The sequence below is a fragment of the Salvelinus sp. IW2-2015 genome, linkage group LG19 (assembly GCF_002910315.2).
Source record: "Salvelinus sp. IW2-2015 linkage group LG19, ASM291031v2, whole genome shotgun sequence".
Lineage (NCBI taxonomy): Eukaryota > Metazoa > Chordata > Actinopteri > Salmoniformes > Salmonidae > Salvelinus > Salvelinus sp. IW2-2015.
Window position 1 is genome coordinate 9,444,248 of NC_036859.1, and position 21,402 is coordinate 9,465,649.

General features: G+C 44.1%; 1 protein-coding gene across 2 annotated transcripts in view; it reads right to left on the reverse strand.

The window, feature by feature from the left end:
• Window positions 1-10,883: 10,883 nt before the first annotated feature.
• The window catches only part of LOC111979283 (uncharacterized), a 136,508-nt gene continuing 125,989 nt past the window's right edge, over window positions 10,884-21,402 (reverse strand). The window contains exons 9-14 of one of the 2 annotated variants that reach the window (XM_024009714.3): window positions 20,395-20,516; window positions 18,271-18,388; window positions 17,546-17,869; window positions 16,956-17,160; window positions 16,206-16,671; window positions 10,884-15,628 (exon numbers count right to left, since the gene is read on the reverse strand). In XM_024009714.3, coding sequence (XP_023865482.1) covers window positions 14,624-15,628; window positions 16,206-16,671; window positions 16,956-17,160; window positions 17,546-17,869; window positions 18,271-18,388; window positions 20,395-20,516 — 2,240 coding nt within the window. In that variant the 3' untranslated portion in view covers window positions 10,884-14,623. Of the gene's footprint in view, window positions 15,629-16,205; window positions 16,702-16,955; window positions 17,161-17,545; window positions 17,870-18,270; window positions 18,389-20,394; window positions 20,517-21,402 lie in introns of both variants that reach the window. The other variant, XM_024009713.3, reaches the window with a different exon arrangement.

The following is a 21,402-nucleotide window of genomic DNA, read 5'->3' on the forward strand; positions in this document are numbered from 1 at the left end:
AGTGTTGCCAACAATTTTTCAAGGAAAGTAGCTGTTGGTTACTACATTTGTCCCGAGATGACGTCATGATGCAATAGTGATGTCATAAATACAGTTTTTTAAATGCTAATTCTATCCCTGAGTCTCTCATGCAAAAGGTCCAAACTATCCTGTGCATTATAGGTTGACATTGGAAAAACATGAAACAAATTGAGACTTCAATAGTGCACAATACAATGCAATGTCATGTTCCCGTATACATCTCACTGTATCCTGTGCATACAGTGCATTCCGAAAGTATTCAGACACCTTGACTTTTTCCACATTTTGTTACGTTCCAGCCTCAATCTAAAATTGATTAAATTGTTTTCCCCCCCTCATCAATCAACACACAATACCCCATAATGACAAAGCAAAAACAGGTTTAGAAATGTTTGCACATTTATTACAATTAAAAAACTTAAATATCACATTTACAGAAGTATTCAAACCCTTTACTCAGTACTTTGTTGAAGCATCTTTGGCAGCAATTACAGACTTGAGTCTTTTTGGGTATGACGCACCTGTATTTCGGGGGTTTCTCTCATTCTTCTCTGCAGATCCTCTCAAGCTAGGTCAGGATGGGGAGTGTCACTGCACAGCTATTTTCAGGTCTCTCCAGAGATTCAAGTCCGGGCTTTGGCTGGGACACTTAAGGACATTCAACACTCCTGTGTTGTCTTGGCTGTGTGCTTAGGGTTGTTGTCCCTTTGGAAGGTGAAGCTTCCGCCCCTGCTCTGGAGCAAGTTGTCATCAAGGATCTCTCTGTACTTTGCGCCGTTCATCTTTCCCTCCATCAGAATGAGTATCACAGTGCTTGCCGCTAAAAAACATCACCACCATCATGCTTCACCGTAGAGATGGTACCAGGTTTCCTCCAGATATGACGCTTGCCATTCAGGCCAAAAGTTCAATCTTGGTTTCATCAGACCAGAGAATCTTGTTTTTCATGGTCTGACAGTCCTATATGTGCCTTTTGGCAAACTCCAAGCGGGCTGTTGTGCCTTTTACTGAGGAGTGACTTCCGTCTGGCCACTCTACCATGTCAGGACGTTGCCCTGTTGGTGAGGTTTATGACCCCCATAAATACCTTTCCCCTTTTCTCTCTCAACTCTACAGATTTGACTCTTGGAAAGCCCTTTGTTAACATAGAGTCTGGTGTCTGGTGAYATCAAAAGGTTGGGAATGGAACCATATTTTGGTATTCCAACCAGTTAAAAATATCCTTTGGTACTTAAAGAATATCATGTCAGATCAGTTGTCGTCTGAGACATTATTACTGATGATAGGATGACATAAACTGTACCTTGAAAAGTCTACACATCCTAGTTATCAGATTCACATTGTTGTGCAATTTAAATGTTTAAATATGAAACTATTTGTGAAAAGATTAAATGTAGTTTTAGCTTCTAAATGAGAGAATTGTTTCCATAAGTGAACAATGTACACTCAGTGGCWMMGCCCAAGTGAACAGACATTGGTTGTGAACTATGAAACATGCCCTTCTCTCCACCACTACAAAAGCCCATTGATGAAAGTCAACCTTGTGTTCCTGATGACGTGAGGACTGCTGTCTATATGTTTAAAAGGGCTAATATCAACTACAGAACTAAGCCAACCTCAGCGTGAGCTGTGGTTGCGAATAGTTGGACGACTACAACCTAACGAAATTAACATTGTGTTCCTGGTGAMGTGAGGAGGTGATGATCGACACGCTGGAAGGATGAATTTCGACTATACCAGCCAGAATATAGCATGAGCTTATAGTATGGCAACTTGGTATGAACTTTGAACTCTTATTCACTAAAGAAGTGATACATCCTAGACGTCGAGTTAGCAGCAGCAGCTGTAAACGCGGGCTAGGAAAGAACAGACAATCTCTTCAGAAAGACAGGGTACTACAACAGATCCGTTCTACCACACGACGACGGTACTACAACGTATCCGTTCTACCACAAGACATATTCTTCAAAGGACAAGAGAGATCTCTGCTGGGCAACCCAGTCTTCCATCTACGACCAATCTATCGAAGTGCAGCTCAGAGTAAATATTTCTTACATTTTCCTTTTCCAAATGGGCGGTTATTTAGAATGCATAAGATTCTGTATTTACGATAGCATAGCTTCATAAGGTACGATAGAGAACCAATCCTTTTGTTCCTCAGTCTTCCTGCGCTCTCATTCAAAGCCAACCCCCTTTCTTTGTGTAACCAGCCGTCATATCGGTTCCGTCCGCTAGGGACGTTTTCCTGTATGACATAATTAGTAATCAATGTATGATCCATCCTGTGTATATGTAATTCTGTGTGATAATTTAGTAAATAAATAATTAAACCAAATGTTGTATTGCTGTTTCAACTTCTTAGCCAGGGTTCGTAAAGATAACAAGAATTTTACGACGTTCAGATGAGACTGAATAAGGTGACGATTAATAATTGACTGCTATTGATATAAAAGATTAACAGGTCTTTAAGAGTTTATTCAGAAGACAGCAGCTCTATAAACATTCTTATGTGGTGCCCCGACTTTCTGGTTAATTACATTTACATGATTAGTTTAATCAGGTAATATTAATTACAGAGAAATGATTTTATAAAATAGCATGTCATATCACTTAATCTGGCATAGCAAAGACACGACAACCATAAAGGCCTGATTGGTGGAGTGCTGCAGAGATGGGAGATCCTTCCAGAAGGACAACCATCTCCACAGAGGTACTCTCAAGCTCTTTCAGAGTGACCATCGGGTCTTGGTYACCTCCCTGACCAAGGCCCTTCTCCCCCGATTGCTCAGTTTGGCCGGGCGGCCAGCTCTAGGAAGAGTCTTGGTGGTTCCAAACTTCTTCCATTTATGAATGATGGAGGCCAATGTGTTCTTGGGGACCTTCAATGCTGCAGAAATGTTTTGGTACACTTCCCCAGATCTGTGCCTCGACACAATCCTGTCTCTGAGCTCTATGGACACTGTCTTTAACCTCATGGCTTGGTATTTACTTTGACATGCACTGTCAACTGTGGGAACTTGTATAGACAGGTGTGTGCATTTCCAAATCATATCCAATCAATTAAATGTACCACAGGTGGACTCCAGTCAAGTTGTAAAAACATCTCAAGTATGATCAATGGAAACAGGAGCTCAATTTTGAGTCTCATAGCAAAGGTTCTGCATACTTAAGTAAATAAGGTATTTCTGTTTTTTATTCATAATAAAGATGACCAACAGGCTCGATTCGGACTTATATAGYAACATTTGAAATTGTGCTTTGACATTGGATAAAAGTAGACTCAGAACTAGAAAATTGTATRTCATACACTACAGTTGAGGAGCAATGGGAAAGTAATTATGCTTTGAAAGTTGATTAACTTGTAACCTCACTTTTGAGAAAATGGCTCTTGAATGTTTTGGTAAACCTTCTGGAGAGCTCTTTTTTTTCTTCTTATTAGTATTATATATATTTTTAGGGGGTAGATCAGCTTTAATATTGCAGATATATTGTAGCTTGCATCAATGTAATTGTCTGTATCACTTCCAATCCCACATTTATTTTTGGCAAATATATATACAGTACCAGTCAAAAGTTGACACCCCTACTTATTCAAGGATTTTTCTTTATTTCTACTATTTTCTACATTGTAGAATACTAGTGAAGACAGTAAAACTATGAAATAACACTTATGGAATAATGTAATAACCAAAAAAGTGTTAAACAAAACATATTTTAGATTTTAGATTCTTCAAAGTAGCCACTCTTTGCCTTGATGAAAGCTTTGCACACTCTTGGCATTTGCTCAACCAGCTTCATGAGGAATGCTTTTCCAACATTCTTGAAGGAGTTCCCACATATGCCRAGCACTGTTGGCTGTTTTTCCTTCACTCTGCGGTCCAACTCATCCCAAACCATCTCAATTGGGTTGAGGTCAGGTGATTGTGGAGGCCAGGTCATCTGATGCAGCACTCCATCACTCTCCTTCTTGGTCAAATAGCCCTTACACAGCCTGGAGATGTGTCTTGGTTCATTGTCCTGTTGAAAAACAAATGATAGTCCCACTAAGCGTAAACCAGATGGGATGGCGTATCGCTGAAGAATGCTGTGGTAGCCATGCTGGTTAAGTGTGCCTTGAATTCTAAAKAAATCACATACAGTGTCACCAGCAAAGCACCCCCACACCATCACACCTCCTCCTCCATGCTTCACGGTGGGAACCACACATGCGGAGATCATCCGCTCAACTGCTCTGCATCTCACAAAGACACGGCGGTTGCAACCAAAGATCTCACATTTTAACTCATCAAACCAAAGAACAGATTCCCACCAGTCTACTGTCCATTTCTCGTGTTTCTTGGCCCWAGCAAGTCTCTTCTTATTGGTTTCCTTTAGTAGTGGTTTCTTTGCAGMAATTTGACCATGAATGTCATGAAGGCCAGTCTCCTCTGAAAAGTTGATGTTGAGATGTGTCTGTTAATTGAACTCTATGAAGCATTTATTTTGGCTGCAATCTGAGGTGCAGTTAATTGCTGATTCTGAGGCTGGTAACTCTAATGATCTTGTCCTCTGCAGCAGAGGTAACTCTGGGTCTTCCTTTCCTGTGGCGGTCCTCATGAGAGACAGTTTCATCATAGCGCTTGATGGTTTTTGCGACTGCACTTGAAGACATTTTCAAAGTTATAGACATTTTCCATATTGACTGACCTTCATGTCTTTAAGTAATGATGGACTGTTGTTTCTCTTTGCTTATTTGAGCTGTTCATGCCATTATATGAATATGGTCTTTTACCAAAAAGGGCTATCTTCTGTATACCAACCCTACCTTGTCACAACACAACTGATTGGCTCAAATGCATTAAGAAAGAAAGACATTTCACAAATTAACTTTTAACAAGGGACACCTGTTAATTGAAATGTATTCCAAGTGACTACCTCATGAAGCTGGATCAGAGAATGACAAGAGTGTGCAAAGCTGTTATCAAGGCAAAGAGTGGCTACTTTGAAGAATTTCAAATATAAAATGAATATAAAACATTATTAAAGTGAACAGTGTTTAATGACTATGTACATAGAGCAGCAGTCTCAGGTCCAGGGCAGGGTACTGGGCGGAAGCCGGCTGTTTTACAGTCTGATTGCCTGGAGAAGGAAGCTGTTTATCAGTCTCTCTGACCCAGCTTTGGTCCACCTATGCTGTCTCTGCCTTCTAGATGGTAGCGGGGTGAACAGGCCATGGCTTGCGGGGCCAAGCCCCTCCTGAGGTTGAATAGGTGCTGTTGTGCCTTCCTCACCACACTGTGGTGTGAACGGACCATTTCAGGTCATCAGTGATGTGCACCTTGAGGAACTTGAAGCTTTTGACACTCTCCCCGTCAATGTGGATGAGGGGGTGCACTCTCTGCTGTCTCTTGATCAGCTCCTTCATTTTGGTGACATTGAGGGAGAGGTTATTTTCCTGGCACAAATCCACCAAGGCTCCTCCCTGTAGGCCAGTGGTCACCAAACTTTTCTGAGTCAAGATAATTTTCGCAGTCAAAAAGCAAGCAGAGATCTACCTCTCACATTTTTTAAGCCATGATTTTTTTTTAAATCTAACATTAACCTAATAAAACAGTTCTGTAGGAATGAGGTTTGTGCAGTAGGTCTAATACATTGTCACAGCATATTTGCTATATGCCTGGCCTGCAAATATTGTTCTTCTCAGACCATATTATATTTTGCAATAAATCAGTTGGTGTAGCACTTGCGAAGCACAGCAGAGCATACATTGAAATAATTYGCAAATAAATTGTTTTTTAATTTTACTGGACTGATTGTATCTGCATCTGATGGTCATGGTGCTTTCAAAACTTGTTCATGTCATGATGGCACTGATCATCGGTAGAAAAGTCAGAGCTCTAGAAAGATGCTGACTTGGAATTCTGAGTTGGATGACCGTTCAAAACTATTTTTCTCAGTCTCATCACGATTTTTTTCAAGTTCCCAGTTGTCTTGACTGCATCGAAGTCGGAAGTCCGAGATTTCCGTATTCCGGGTTCCCAGTTATTTTATACATTAGTCTCAGAAGAGGGAGAGAGCAGTAGATGGTCCGCCTCTCACAGTCCCTGATCTCTCCTTCCCTTCCTCCGGTGAGACTGACCAGAGAGAAGGAACACCATCTTCCACCTGAAGGCAAAACTTGAGTCGCACTCCATCTGCCTCATGCACAAATTAATGGTGTTCTGATGACAAGAGAAAGTTAAATATTCCTTGATATTAAAATAGACACGACAAGCTGCTAATAATAATAAAATGCAGGGCTATCGATACACTTGACTACTCATTCATTGCAGCACGAGTGGAAGTAGGAAGAAGCACATTTAATTTTTTTAAATAATGTTGAATTAAAAACAGTGTTGACAGTGCTGAATAAAAACATGAACTCACTCATAAAAACAGCAGCTCTTTGCTGTATTCTTTGATAGTCTCTCTCTGGTTATGGTTTAAAAAGTTCTGTAATCCCACGCAGGCTAGTATCAAACTTTGCTGTGGCCGGGGTCATGAAAGCTGTAGGCACGGGGATTTGAGCTATCCGATTGGCCAGCGCAGTAGGCCCAGACATAGTTAGTCTTTACAGACAAATGAAATGGTTCAAAAAGGGGAGACATTGCCTACCCGTTGCCCAGGGCTTCTGAATTAAGTGCACCTATTGCCAATAGCGCAACACAAAAAAAGAAAAAAAGGAATGCCAGCCTTTATGCCTTTGTTGGCTTTTCTACAGAAATGTTTGATGATTGACTAGTGATGAGCTTGGAGGGCACTATGGTGTTGCAGGCTGAGCTGTAGTCGATGAACACCATTCTTAAATAGGTATTCCTCCTGTCCAGGTGGGATAGGCCAGTGCGCAGTGCAATGGCAATTGCGTCGTCCGTGGATCTGTTGGGGCAGTATGCAAATTGTAGTGGGTCTAGGGTATTGGGTAATGTGGAGGTGATATGATCCTTAACTAGCCTCTCAAAGCACTTCATGATGACAGAAGTGAGTGCTACATGGTGATAGTAATTTAGTTTAAATACCTTTGCTTTCTTGGGTACAGGAACAATGGCGGACATCTTGAGTGAGATAGAGAGAGATTGAATTTGTCAATAAACACTCCAGCCAGCTAATCTGCACATGTTCTGAGGACACAGCTTGGGATGCGATCGGTTTGAGAGGCCTTGAGAGGGTTAACACGCTTGAATGCCTTATGGCGGCCACAGAGATCGGGAGCACACAGTCCTAGTGAGCGGCGGAGGCCCACGTTAGCTGCTCCATATTGTTTTCCTCGAAGCAGGTGTAGGTGTTTAGCTTGACTGGGAGTGAGGTGTCGGTGTCCACKGCGTGGTTGGCTTTCCCTTTATAATCCGTGATATTCTGGCATCCCTGCCACATGCGTCTCATGTCTGAGCCATTGAATTGCGACTCCACTTTGTCTCTGTACTGTTGTTTTGTCTCTAATTGCCTTACGGAGGTCATAGCTGGTTTGTGCACGTCCATGTTATCAGTCACCTTGCCGTGGTTAAATGCGGTGGTTTGCCAGTGTGGTTTGCCAGAGCCAGTGGTTTGCCAGTGGTTTGCCAGAGCCAGTGTACACGTCAACACTATTTCCAGAGGCAACATRGAACATTTCCCAGTCCGCATGATTAAAGCAGTCTTGAAGCATAAATTCCAATTGGTCAGACCAACGTTGAACTGTCCTTACCACAATTGCTTTGTGCTTAAGTTTCTGCTTATTGGCGGGGAGGAGCAGGACGGAGGCGTTGTCTGGTTAGCTGAAGGAAGAGTGGGGAGGGCCTTGTAGCTGTCCCGGAAGGGATAGTAACAATGGTCAACCGTGTTCTCTCCGCGTGTAGCACATGAGATGTGTTGATAGAATTTCAGGAGAGTTTTCCTCAGATTTCCTTTATTTAAGTCACCAGCTACAATGAATTTGGCCTCAGGATATGCCGTTTCCAGTTTGCACAAAGTCCAGTGTAGTTCCTTGAGAGCCATCGCGGTGTCAGTTTGGGGCAGAACATACACGGCAATGGCAATAGACAGGTTGGTTGTTTATCAACAAAACCGACATGTGCGCAACTATGGGGCAAAACAGACGGGGTTGGCTTAGATTGCTGACAACGTTGACAATACATTTGCACAATGAGCTTGTGTTGTCTCTCAAATACATAGTTACAACTGCTGGTTTGCTAGTGCTAGCTAGGGAATATTAGCCATATTAGCATAGATGTGTCACTCAAAACACCTTAAAACAACATGGTATCAAGAACAAAATAAAAATAGCAGAAACTAGCCACGTACGATTCCCCTCATAGCAGCTTCTTTTCATTGTTGCTAGCTATCTGACCAACTGGAATCACAGCAATACACGGACTTCTGCCTCAATGAAACATGTGCATTGATTTTGTGACGTTGTCAGCTGACCCGTCTATAACCGAAGAAAATTATATTTCGGTAAGCATTTGATGGGGAGGTATTCCAGGTCAGGAGAACAAAATGACTTAAGTTCCTGTACGTTACCATAATCACACCATGAGTTGTTAATCATGAGACATACCTCTCCATCTCTGTTTTTCCTAGAGAGTTCTTTCTTCCTGTCCATGTGATGAATGAGAGCCTCACTGGCTGTATGGACGTGTACAATATATCCCGAGAGAGCCATGATTCCATAAAAAATGGTTTGTTACAGTCCCTTATGTCCCTCTGAAAGGAGATCCTCGCCCAGAGCTCATCTATTTTGTAGTCCAGGGACTGAACATTAGCGAGTAATATACTAGGAAGTAGTGAATGGTTTGCTCGCCATCTGAGTCTGACTAGGACCCCACTTCTCTTCCTTCTTTTCCGGCTTCAACGTTTTGGTGTAGTACCCCCGGTGACGGGGGCTGCCTCGAAGTCCAAGCAAAGGATCCAGGTCCAGGAAGTCAAATTTCTGGTGAGTGACCTCTGATCTAATGTCCAAAAGTTATTTCCGGCAGTAAGTAATAATACCAGAAACATTCTGAGAAAATAATGTAAGAAATAACACTTAAAGAGCGACGACCTTTAAAAAGCAACAAATTCCTTTGAAAGTGAGCTATGTTGTCACGGCTGTTGAAAGAACTGGACCAAAGCACAGCGTGGTCAGCATACATATTCCTTTTTATTAGGATGACGCCGACAAAAAACAATAAACAATACAAAACAATCGTGAAGCTTAAGGGCTATCTGCCACAAACAAAGTTAACTTCCCACACTGAAAGGAGGGAAAAGGGCTACCTAAGTATGGTTCCCAATCAGAGACAACGATAGACAGCTGTCCCTGATTGAGAACCATACCCGGCCAAAACATAGAAATACAAAATCATAGAAAACAAAAACATAGAATGCCCACCCCAAATCACACCCTGACCAAACCAAATAGAGACATAAAAAGGCTCTCTAAGGTCAGGGCGTGACATACAGTGGGGCAAAAAAGTATTTAGTCAGCCACCAATTGTGCAAGTTCTCCCACTTAAAAAGATGAGAGAGGCCTGTAATTTTCATCATAGGTACACTTCAACTATGACAGACAAAATTAGAAAAAAAATCCAGAAAATCACATTGTAGGATTTTTTATGAATTTATTTGCAAATTATGGTGGAAAATAAGTATTAAAACATAAATATACTAATACTAATAATATAATAATATAATAATAATAATAATATATACTAATAATACTAAACATGTAATAATCCGCAACAAATACTATAGCATACTACAATCATGGAAGGGTACCAAAAAAACTTACCATTTACAACTCCCCACCAACTATCAGATCTCACCCTCTTTTCATGTTTCCCTTTTCAGGACGGTGGTTCCTGGCCCCCTTGCTGATGCCGTCCCCCGTTCCACCCCTCCACCTCCCCTGGACATCGATGGGTCCCCTGCCTATGCCATCAGGTCTCTACTGGAGACTCGGCTTCAGTACCTGGTGGACTGGGAGGGGTACAGCCCAGAGGAGCGATGTTGGGTTCCGGCGGCCGACATCCTGGACCCCAACATTGTCCAGGATTTCCATTTCCGCCAACCGGCCCGATCCTCGCCCTCGGGGCCGTCCTCCTGGCCGGCGTCGTCCTGTGGCTAGAGCTGTGCATGAGGGGGGGGGGGTTCTGTCACACCTACTCCCGTTCCCTCTCTCTGGCGCTCGACATTGCCAGTCTACTAACCACCAGTCCTGGCAACCCAGATAACGCACACCTGGCAACCATCATTACGCACACCTGCTCCCCATCATTATGCACAACTGGACTTCATCATTACCTTGATTACTTCCCCTTTATTTATCCCTGTAGCTTCCGTCTTCCGGCAGTATTGGTTTTGATCACGTTCGGTACGCTTCTTCTGTTTTGTTTATCTGCTTATTGTCATTATTAAACTCACCTTCTGAACCTGCTTCCTGACTCCTAGCATATAGGTTACAATATGTCTCCCCTGTTAAAATAAAGGTTAAATAAAATAAATTACAGTGTATAGTACAAAGTTCTATAGTAAGCACTACACAATCGAGGGATACTACTACAGTGTGTAGTATTCTCCAGTATACTACAAACTTCTCAAGGGATAGTACAGTGTGCAAAAGTATATTTTAAGCACTACATGATCAAGCAATACTAGTGTGGAGTATAAGATTCTACAGTATAATACAGTTTACTACATAATTATATAGAATTATATAGTAAGTACTATAGTATTCTATAGCAAGCTGTAGTATTTGTTTTACGTGGGTAACCCACCCGCAAACCTACGTGTACGCATACACACACACACAACATTCAAAGTTAACACACAATTGATTAGTGAGATTGTTTCATTGGAGACACGAATAAGAAAAGACCACCTGCCAAGTGTGACATCTCTTTAAAACATATTATTTTTTATTCAAATTTACAAAAAATAAAAGGAAAAATACAACATAATAAATACATTTACTTTATTCATCACGCCATCTTGGAATTTGATCAACATCGTGCAGGAGTGATGAAGTCCCAAAGGGAGACTGAACCTGGGGTCGTCTGGTGGCGTTCCAAGTTCATGACCTTCTACCCTCCAGAACACACACAGAATATAACCACACACCCCTGAAACACTACATGTAAAGCATGTCAGGACCTGCCATTAAATGCAGTGTATTTTCATTTGCATTTAATTGCGTGGGTAAATGGTTTGATAAATCTCCTGACAATCTCACTTTCCTCTCTGACTAAAGTGGGGGGGGGGGTTGACCAGGAATGGGAAACCCCGGTCCTGGAGTGCCCCCGCGACAGGAAGCGACTGATTCAACTAATCATGCCTTTGATTGGACCAATTTGGTGTTTGGATTCCTTTCCTCCGGAGGTGACATAATCAGTTCAATCAAGTAGTTAAGTGACGGCGGCACTACAAGCCAAGGCCTCGCCATCTACAGATCAATCAGCTGGAGCATCACTCTGATTTAGACCAATCAGCACAAGCAAAACACCAAGAGCCAATCGGCGCTGCCTAACCATGTTTCGGGGGACATAAGTCATTATTCCACAGTAGATGATGCACCAATCAGTTTATAATTACGACACACACATATATTACATTATCTATATTTATAGGTGTGAACTACATAACATATTCCACAGCGTATGTGAGGGTGTTTTACAGGTGTATGTGGTTATTCCCTGTGAATAGGGCTTGACTAGCCCTGATATGGCTAAACTCTATAGTCCTCAAACTCAACTCTGGACCTCTAAGCCAGAGTTCCACTGTGTTTTTCATTGTTCCCCTCTAATCAGGGACTAATGTAGACCTGGGCAATTCATTATCAGATAGAACAGAAAACCAGCAGGTTCCGGACCTCGTAGGGTAAGAGTTGAATAACCCTGCTCTATAGCCTCCACTATGGTGTCGAGACTATACAATACTATGGAGGCTAGCCATATCAGGGCTGGAGTTTGACCTGGTCAGACCATGCGTTCTCCAGGGTCCCGCTCCCCCCCCCCCAGAGATTGTGCACTACTACAGTAGTCCTGGCAGGGTCCAGTCAAGTCTTTGGCCCGATTTGAGTACATTCAAAACTGATCTAACACAATTTGATAGGTGAAAGGAAGGGTTCCCTTTCATAGCTTTGACTTGTCAAATCAGTGATAACTCCAAGGAATGGAGAGAGGAAGGGTGAGTTTTTAAAAGTATTTCAACAGGACCTTACACAGTGACACAGTGTGATTGTGGACTCTTATTGTGATTGTGTAGACTTTCTCTTTTCACTAGGGGTTTGTCACAATCTGAGCCAATGTTAAGTTAACAGTGCACAACTTTTGGGCATGGCACATAAAGTCTGAGCTGACAGGAGTCTCTATATGCTGCCTCGTGTCCCTGTAAAATGTGGAACATTTTACGGGAACACTGAGCAATAGCTATATATGTATTCTTTGGGGTCAGTTCCATTACAGCTCCAGTCAATTCACCAGATGGGTTGTGACAATTGCATTGGAGAATAGAATACAGCACAGGGCAGTTTTCATGGTACAGTTAAATGGTTTTCAATGGAAACTGAATTAATCGAAATGCTGGCTTAGAAAGCTACCTCACATAACCTTGCATGCCAGGCTTCTAGTTCTAGTCAGATACATGGCTGATGAAGAAGAGTACCTCACAAGTAATCGAGTGCGCATGTTCTGTACAACACTTTTTGCCAGGTTAAAGACATATTTAAATACTTGGCTTTTCCACAATAATGTTGTGTTAGGCACACAATATTCTGGTCTGTCCTAATGTAAAGTACATTGTGCTAGTTTAGTTTAGGTCAGGTAAATCAAGTCCAGTCTGGTTGAAATATGAATCTAGGCCAGGTCTAAGTTGTCCCAACAGTGCTCTGTTCAAACGTGACAGTTTTTCCACTTACATTTTTTGAACAATTATCTTCTCTTTTAACAATGGTATTCACTGATATTTACAAATGCATGTACATACAGTAGAACAGTAGTTATTGTCCATAGACATCTTCTTAAAAAAAAAAAAAAACTTTATCTGACATTATTCATTGTCTAGTATTGAACGCCACACAGTATAAAAGTGCATTCCAGCTGAAAACCCAGCTCATTCTTAAATTGACCTCTAACCTTTGACCATTACGGACGGGGCCCAGTTGTTTCTGTTCGCTGGGTCTGCTGGTTTTCATTCTGACACTCTTCACTGATAAATGGAAGTTATGGATTGGACGGTTAAGAGTTTTCAGAGTGTGAATAGGTGGTTGAGATTGGTTGAGATTGTTCTCAAATCATGCAGACTTGGTCCTCAAGACATGTTGATTGAATAGACGGAGGTTTTGCATAAAAAATAGTCATGTCTCTCCTCTCCTCCCTACATACAGTAAAATAATCGATTTAGAAGAGATTTATTAGATTCATACATAGATTCAATGCATCTTGTTAATACTTTTGCTTTAGTGATTTATTATACAATCAATGCCTGATAACACAAATTAGTCTTTAGTGTGTGTGGGTGTGTGGGTCATTCCATCATTTCGGTGCCTTTTGAGAAGTGGAACTTGGTCATAATAAACTTTGATTCCACCTAATTAGAGATTTTTTTTCATCTTAATAAAAAACATGTTTTCCCATCTCAATAAAACTATAGTAAGTGCCTATTAAGTTCCAAATAAAGTAACACGTTTGATCGTAACAGGGTTGACTGTAACAGAGTTGCCTGTAACAGGGTTGACAATTTCATCTTAATTCAGCCATAAATCCCCTTATGACAGGGGGAATGGTAGCTTTTCTGTGCAATAGAGTGTGGCAATTGAATGCAAGCTTCACAAAGAAAATAAACATGTTAAAAAATGTCTAGCCTGTGTTTGTAAACACAACAACACTCAGCTAAGCCTGGGAATATCATATCCCTTTTTTTCTTCTCACAATGTGTATTTTCCGGTGATACGACTTTTTCAGAGATTTAAATGATTAATCGTTTTTATTTGGAATGAAGTAGTGAGTTGAATTATTCACTTTTTTGCCTCTGCGGATGGTGTAAATGCAACAGCTTCTGCACAATCATCTCGCTTCCTCTCTCTCTCTCCTTCTTTGTCTTTCTTCTCTATCCCTCTGTCTTGTTCATCTTATATCCCTTTCTCCTCTGTGTGGTACCCTAATTTTCCATACTTCCTTGTTGAATGTTTTGTCTTGCTTGCACATCACCCCCCCCAAAAAAGTATTTGTTTCCAATTTCTCTCTCTCACATACACACCCTCATCCCACACACACGCAAACAAAGAAACACATTCGCTCACTCCCTCTCTCCTCTTTCTATAGATGTAGAGCTGAATGAAAATCCTGTCTTGGATGTTTAGGTTGTTTCCCTTTGTCCAGACCACTTAACAAATTGTTGCTGCTTAGTGGCGAAACATCATGCACATTGTCTCAGTATCTGTGCTCACACATATCAGCCTTTCACCACTTATTGCTTTAAATTACATCAATCACTCCCTCCCCTGCCCTTGCTTCCCTGGGCTCATTTTTATCTGTCTCTTTTTATTACTCTCCCTCTTCATCTCGCTCTCCTTTAACTTCTCTTCCCATTATTCTAACTCTGCTTGCCTTTTAATCATTCTTCCACCCTTCCCTCATTCTCTCTCCTTTTTTTCTTCACCCTCTCTGTCTTTCCCCTCATCTCCAGACTGCTCCTCTTTCTGCCCCTCCTCTTTTTCAGCCTCTTTTTTGTTGTTCTCTACCCCTCCCTCCCCATCCTTCTCCTCTTGTTTTTCTTCCTCCCTATCTCGGAACAGCTTGGCTAGCTCCTGAAATTGCGGACCCCACTCCTCCAGTCCTCCTCCCCACTCCTCCTTCTCTGCATCCTTTTCTCCCTCACTCTCCAGTGAGCTGAGGGAGCCTGCACGTGACCCTGTGCCCTCCAGCCCGTACACCTGCACTGAATCATAGGGAGGCTGCGAGGGGTCAAAGGTGACCTGAGCCAGACGAAGGCGGAGGAATTCACCCACCCTGAGGGCCAAGGAGTGACCACCTGGTACTGGACCCCCTCTCCCCGCCTCTATCCCTGGGACCCACCCTGCCCCATACCCCATGATGCCCCCATATGCGCCCCTGGCCTGCCCTGGGAAGGGCAGCATCTGGGGGGTCATATCCCTTCTTCCTAAAATGTATGCCCCAATACCCACCCTGTCCCGCCAGTCAGCCATGAACCCTTCTGGGTACATCCCCCCGCAAGAAGTGCCAGTCAGAGATATCCCTCCGCCCTCCCTGTCCGGCCTGGCCACCACAAAGTTGCTGCCAATCTCCAGCCCTCCCCTCCCCAGGCTCCCAGGGTAGTCCTGCCTCTGTCCCGCTGCCTCCCCCTGCAGGACACTGGTGTAGTTGCGGGCGGCTGACTGCTGAGACTTGCTGACTGGGCCGTTCGCCCCAGGGCCTCCACCTCCACCACCAGAGGAACCTCCTTCAGCTAAGCCGGAGCCGGTGCGTTTGGGGGAGAGGCCTGCGCGGGAGGCTCTGCRGCCCGCCATGGGCAGGGTGGCCGAGTCACACACCCAGGCACCTCCCTGGCCAACGACGGAGCCAGAGCGGGTCAGGACCAGGCTGTGCTCCCTCTCCCGGGGGAGGGTCTCAGACTGGACCTGCAGGGGACGGGGAGGAGGGTCAGTCAGGGACAGGGGCAGGGCAAGGGAACAGCGCTGTTAAGTGGAAGTAGAAGATAAAGGATAACAAGATGTGATATTGCGGTTGAGAGGAGAGAGAATTGTAAGGGAACGAACGGAGAGATGAATTGGAGAAATAATTAAAGCAGATAGCCGGAGCGTAAGTAAAAGGCCAAAAGAAAGAAACAGGGAGATAAGGGAGATGAGGGAGAGAAAGGAGATGCCGTGAAGGAAGAAAGCGAAAGGCAGAGAGACAGAGGAAGAATAGACAGACGAGAGAACAGAGTTGAGAAGGTAAGAGAAGCAGCAGAGGTTAATTGAGCACTAGAAAGAGCTAGTAGTGCACTGTGAGAGGAGGATGAAGAAGGAGGAGAAAATCAAGAGACAAAATGTTAAAAAAGGACAGAAGGACAGAAAGCTTCTTAAATCAAAATAAAAAAATAAATAAAAACATTCATCATAATCTCCCCTCAGAATCATGTTCAATCAGCAGTGCAATAAGCATACCAAATGATAACATCTATTCACTGATTGTGATATACAGTGTGTCTCTTACCAAGTCCACTGAGTCCTGACTTTGGCTCTGCTGCTCACTGCTGTTCTCGGTACAGTTGCTCATAGCTCCCCCGCCGCCTCTCTCCTGGCTGTCATTGGTCCGCGGTGTCCCTCCATCTGAGGTGCTAACCCCGCTCTGTGGGCCTGTTCCGTCTCTGCTCTCTCTGCTGCTCATTTCAGCCGGGCCTATGTACATGGCCCCTGGCTCCAGGGCCCCCACCATGGCCCCCTGATTCTGGATGACCAACGAGTGGTCCGGCTGGCCCCCAGGGAAGCGGTAGGCCAGCTCAGCCAGGCCCGGCTCAAACTGGCTCCCTGGAGTACGTCGGAGAACAGGTAGGGTATGGCTGCTGTAGCAGAGGCGGCCGTACATGGGCCCTCCAGGGCCGGAGTAGGCCGGGTCCAGAGTTGGGTTCTGGGCCCAGCTGTAAGACTGGGCTTTGTCCTGGACGTGCTGGGAGTAGCGTCTGGGGGATAGAAGATAGGGTGTGACAAGGCTAGACTACATGTTATAGCATGTTACAGCAGCTTTACACAGAAACAAATACCATTGAGGGATAACATAACATAGACATATATCACTCAGCACAATAGACCATGTTTTTAGATAAGAGGGTTATTCGTTTTGAGGCAATAACTGATCTAAATGGATCAATACAGTCTTAGCGAGACTCCTGAGAACTCTTGAGGACTGGAGTTTTGTCTGCCTGTGTTTCTTCCCAGTACAGCTTTCAATGAAACACACACTCACATGTTCCTGCTGTCCAGGGTGCGGTATACCCTGCGTGAGCTGTGGGGGGCGCTCTGGAGCGCTGCAATGTCGAAGGCGGCCGTGTCGGCCTCACCCCCACCCTCGTCGTCGTAGGTGATGATGTTCTCCCGCACATCGTCCTCCTCCAGGGGGGACAGAGAGTCCCGCTTCTGACGACGGAGGGACAGGGACAAGGCACTGACCGCTGGGGGTGGGAGGTGGGGAGGGAGAGAGAGAGTAAACAAACACTGGAAGGGGCAGATTAGAGTGTTGGTATAGCATATCTCTGCCCTGCATGCTAAAATCAGTAATTGACTTAGAGCCACAGCCAGTCAGACATAGATACAATGTGTACTGTACTACCCCAGTCACATTGGAATTGGAACGACGTAGGCATTCAGGAGGTCATTCCCAGTAAAATTCCAATCCAATTTGATGTAAATTAGGTTTGTGTTTCCCAGTAAAGTAACTAACCAACTAATCATCAAGTCTTGATTGGTTGGATAAGGTGTGCTAGTGTGTTGTAATGAAAGCCTGCAGTGCACACCCTGTGGATCTGGGTCTCTGAGACCAGGATTGAGTATATTTACCCAGCAGAGTAGCAACACAGGCCAGGATGGCCAGCAGGGCGGCGGTGCTAAGCCCAGGGGAAGGAGAGGTGGACTGCTGGGGGACACACACAGTCTCTCTCTCCCACTCCCAGTCTCCCTCCGTCTGCCTCTCCTGCCTCTCCTTCTCCCCAGCCCGGGCCCCTCCTCTCAGGCAGGGGCAGACAGACACGGTGACCGTCCCGGTGGAGGTCAGGCCAGATGTCCCGTCCCTTAGTACCAGGGGGACGTGCAGCGTGAGGGAGGAGGAGGAGGAGCGGGAGAGGGGCTGCAGGGGCGACAAGAGCAACAGGGTGGCGGTGGGGCCTGGAGGAAGAGAGCGAGACAGAGGGAAATACAACATTAGAGGGGTAAAAAAAACACAAGTAACACAACTGAATTTAATTGAAAGAAATCTCTACTATATAATGTTATTCCCACAGCTTCCCTCAGAGGATGTGTCTGAAAGCATTGGGAAAAGATGGATGTAGAGTAGAGGCAAAGGTAAACAACAGGGGAAACAAAAGGGGAGGAGGATAAAAGATGTAAACATTTGAAGGCACGGAGGCTGTGAGATGGATGGTATAGGCGATAGGTAGAGACAGAGAGAAGAGGGGGGAGAGGAGTGTGTGTGAGAGAGAGGGGGCCAGACAGAGAGGGGGGAGCGAGATGGGACGTGTGTGTGAGAGAGAGACGTCGAGAAAGAAAGGGAGAGAGACTATACACACCTCCACTGTCCCTGATGCTGAAGTTGAGGGCAACGCTGGACTCTGGAGGGATGCTGAAATAGACAGCGCTGTCGTTCCCTCCCTCATCTCTATCAATCGCACGCAACACCTGCACCACCTGAATGGAAGAGATAAGAGAGAGTGTGAGACCAGACACAGAGGAGGAACGATTGGGAGGGAGGATGGGGGAGGGGGAGGTCGGAGAGAGAGAGACACACAGACAAGAAGAGAAAGAGAAAAGAGRAAGATAGATAGCAGCAGAGGTAGAAGAGATAGGAGGAGGATATGAGAAAAATAATAGAGATTGAGAAAGAGTACTTTGTAACAACGCATTCCTTTAACTACCGCCCACATCCCTGCGCAAGAGTTCAGCATTTACCTAATCAAAACAAACAGACTCTGCTAGATAAAACCTTTAATACCAAGTAGGAAGTAATTAAAGTATATCTAGCCATAACAGAGTAGGGAATGACTGGGTTGGCTTTCCGTATACAATCTACTAAGCCTGGGTTCCCGACTGTGGAGATGCACTTAGAAAATAAATTATCTTATTCGATCTAGTGAATATTATCTCAGTTTAAACCATTGGGACTCTCTTAAAATACTGCCTGTGGAGAACAGGCAATACAACATACCTCTTTAATGGACTTTAGAGTGCATTAGTGCTAGTGCAGTGATTCAGACCAGGAATAAGATGTTAGAAAGTTTCTGAGTTATGCAGTAGCTATGGCTCTCATTTTGAAAGGGTTTATACATTATAAACTTTATTTTCTCTCTTTTAATGTCTTTATAAAAAATATACATATATTTTCAGATCCATTATAYACTGAACAAAAATAAATGCAACAATTTCAAAGATTTTACTGAGTTACAGTTCATATAAGGAAATCAGTCAATTGAAATAAATTCATTAGGCCCTAATCTATGGATTTCACATGACTGGGAATACAGATTTGCATCTGTTGGTCAGCGATACCTTAGAAAAAAGGTAGAGGCGTGGATCAGAAAACCAGTCAGTATCTGGTGTGACCACCATTTTCCTCATGCAGCATGATACATGGAAGAACTGGGACATTTTCAGGTCCCAGGAAATGTGAACAGATCCTTGCAACATGGGGCCGTGCACTATCATGCTGAAACATGACTTGATGGCAGCGGATAGATGGCACGAGAACGGGCCTCAGGATCTCGTCACGGTATGTGCATTCAAATTGACATTGTTGTGTTCGTTGTCCGTAGCTTATGCCTGCCCATACCATAATCCCACMSCCACCATGGGGCACTATGTTCACAACGTTGACATCAGCAAACCGTTCGCCCACACGACGCCATACACGTGGTCTGGGGATGTGAGGCCGGTCGGATGTACTGCCAAATTCTCTAAAATGACGTTGGAGGTGGCTTATGGTAGAGAAATTAACATTACATTATCTGGCAACAGCTCAGGTAGACATTCTTGCAGTCAGCAGGCCAATTGCACTCTCCCTCAAAACTTGAGACATCTCTGGCACTGTGTTGTCTGACAAAACTGCATTAGAGTGGCATTTTATGGTCCCCAGCACAAGGTGCACCTGTGTAATGGTCATACTGTTCAATCAGTTTCTTGATATGCCACACCTGTCAGGGGGATGGATTATCTTGGCAAAGGAGAAGTGCTCACTAACAGGGATGTAAAGAAATGTGTGCCCCAAATTTGAGAGAAATAAGTTTTCTGTGTGTATGGAACATTTCTGGGATCTTTTATTTCAGCTCATGAAACATGGGACCAACACTTTACATGTTGCGCTTATATTTTTGTTCAGTGTACAACAGTTGGCTGATGGATTACTTCCCTGCAAGACGGTTCCTGTAGATTCGCAGATCGTGAGACAGAACAACAAAGACACAGGCACACAAAAGCGGGAATAAACACAAACACAGATAGAAGGAACAGATAGACAAAGACAACAAATTACTGGAACAGAGACAACATGGCAATGTGGAAAAAGCAAGACAGAAATATAGGCAGAAAGACGGAAGCGTGGACTAAATGATCGAAGGAATTGACAAGAACATTCAAAGACTTTTTACACATGCACGCCAGCACACACACACACACACCCACTCTCTCTCTCTCTGACTGACCTGTCCGGTGGCTGATGAGTCACACATGGCTGTTGTGTATTTTCTGTCCAGCTCGGGAGCATTGTCATTCAGGTCCAGCGTTTCTATGGTAACCACCACTCTGGACACCTGGCTGGGGTTGTCTGGGGGAGAGGAACCAGGGACATCTGTGTCACTACAGAGAGCATTTCACGACCGCAGAGTGGCCAACGCATCTCAACTCTGCTGATCAATCCGCTAGGGTGTCCTCGTGACCTAGCTTACATGGTTGCCTTCAATAGATTTGGTTTGAATCTAAAGTAAACATAGCATTTGTCATGGGATGTTTTATCAATCTGGCTGAATCTGGGTGTTATTGTTATATTTTAAGATTGAGCGTTGGAATTAGGGCCCCCATCGCTCTCTTTCCACATCAAACTGACTTTTCAAAGCTTCAGCATCAAACAATGACAATATGCACGTAAGGAGAGCCGGCAGTCATGCAAAGCAGTTATATCAGGGCACAGTTTAAATGGATTGGGACGGAGTCCACACTGCATTCACACACCCACACACACTTTGGAAGGCACTGACTCATAGTTTGGACTGCTCACATGAGTCCACACACAGATTTCGGCCTGTACACACACACACACGCACATTTTTGGGTAGTCTCTTTGGACTGTGTTCACACACTCTGAGCAGTAACACCATGTTATGGACGGAAGCCTTAGGTCCACATTGCAGGCAATGAGCTCCTAGTGCAGTGGCAGGCAATGAGAGCAGAGGAGAGAGGCTGCCTCTGGCCACTGAGAGAAGAGACAGTTAGCAATACTGATACCGCCTCCAACGGTCTGGTTACTCTATGGAGCTCATTAATCAACTCTGGCAGCAGCATTACAACTACTGAAGACCCACTGCCACACCGGCCAGTAGCACTGCCTAAATAAAGACTAGCACTGTCACCACACTAACCACTACTGTTGGTACTACTGTGTTACCACTAACTGATATGACTTTAAGGGGTTCATTTGGGATTTTTCTTAGCTG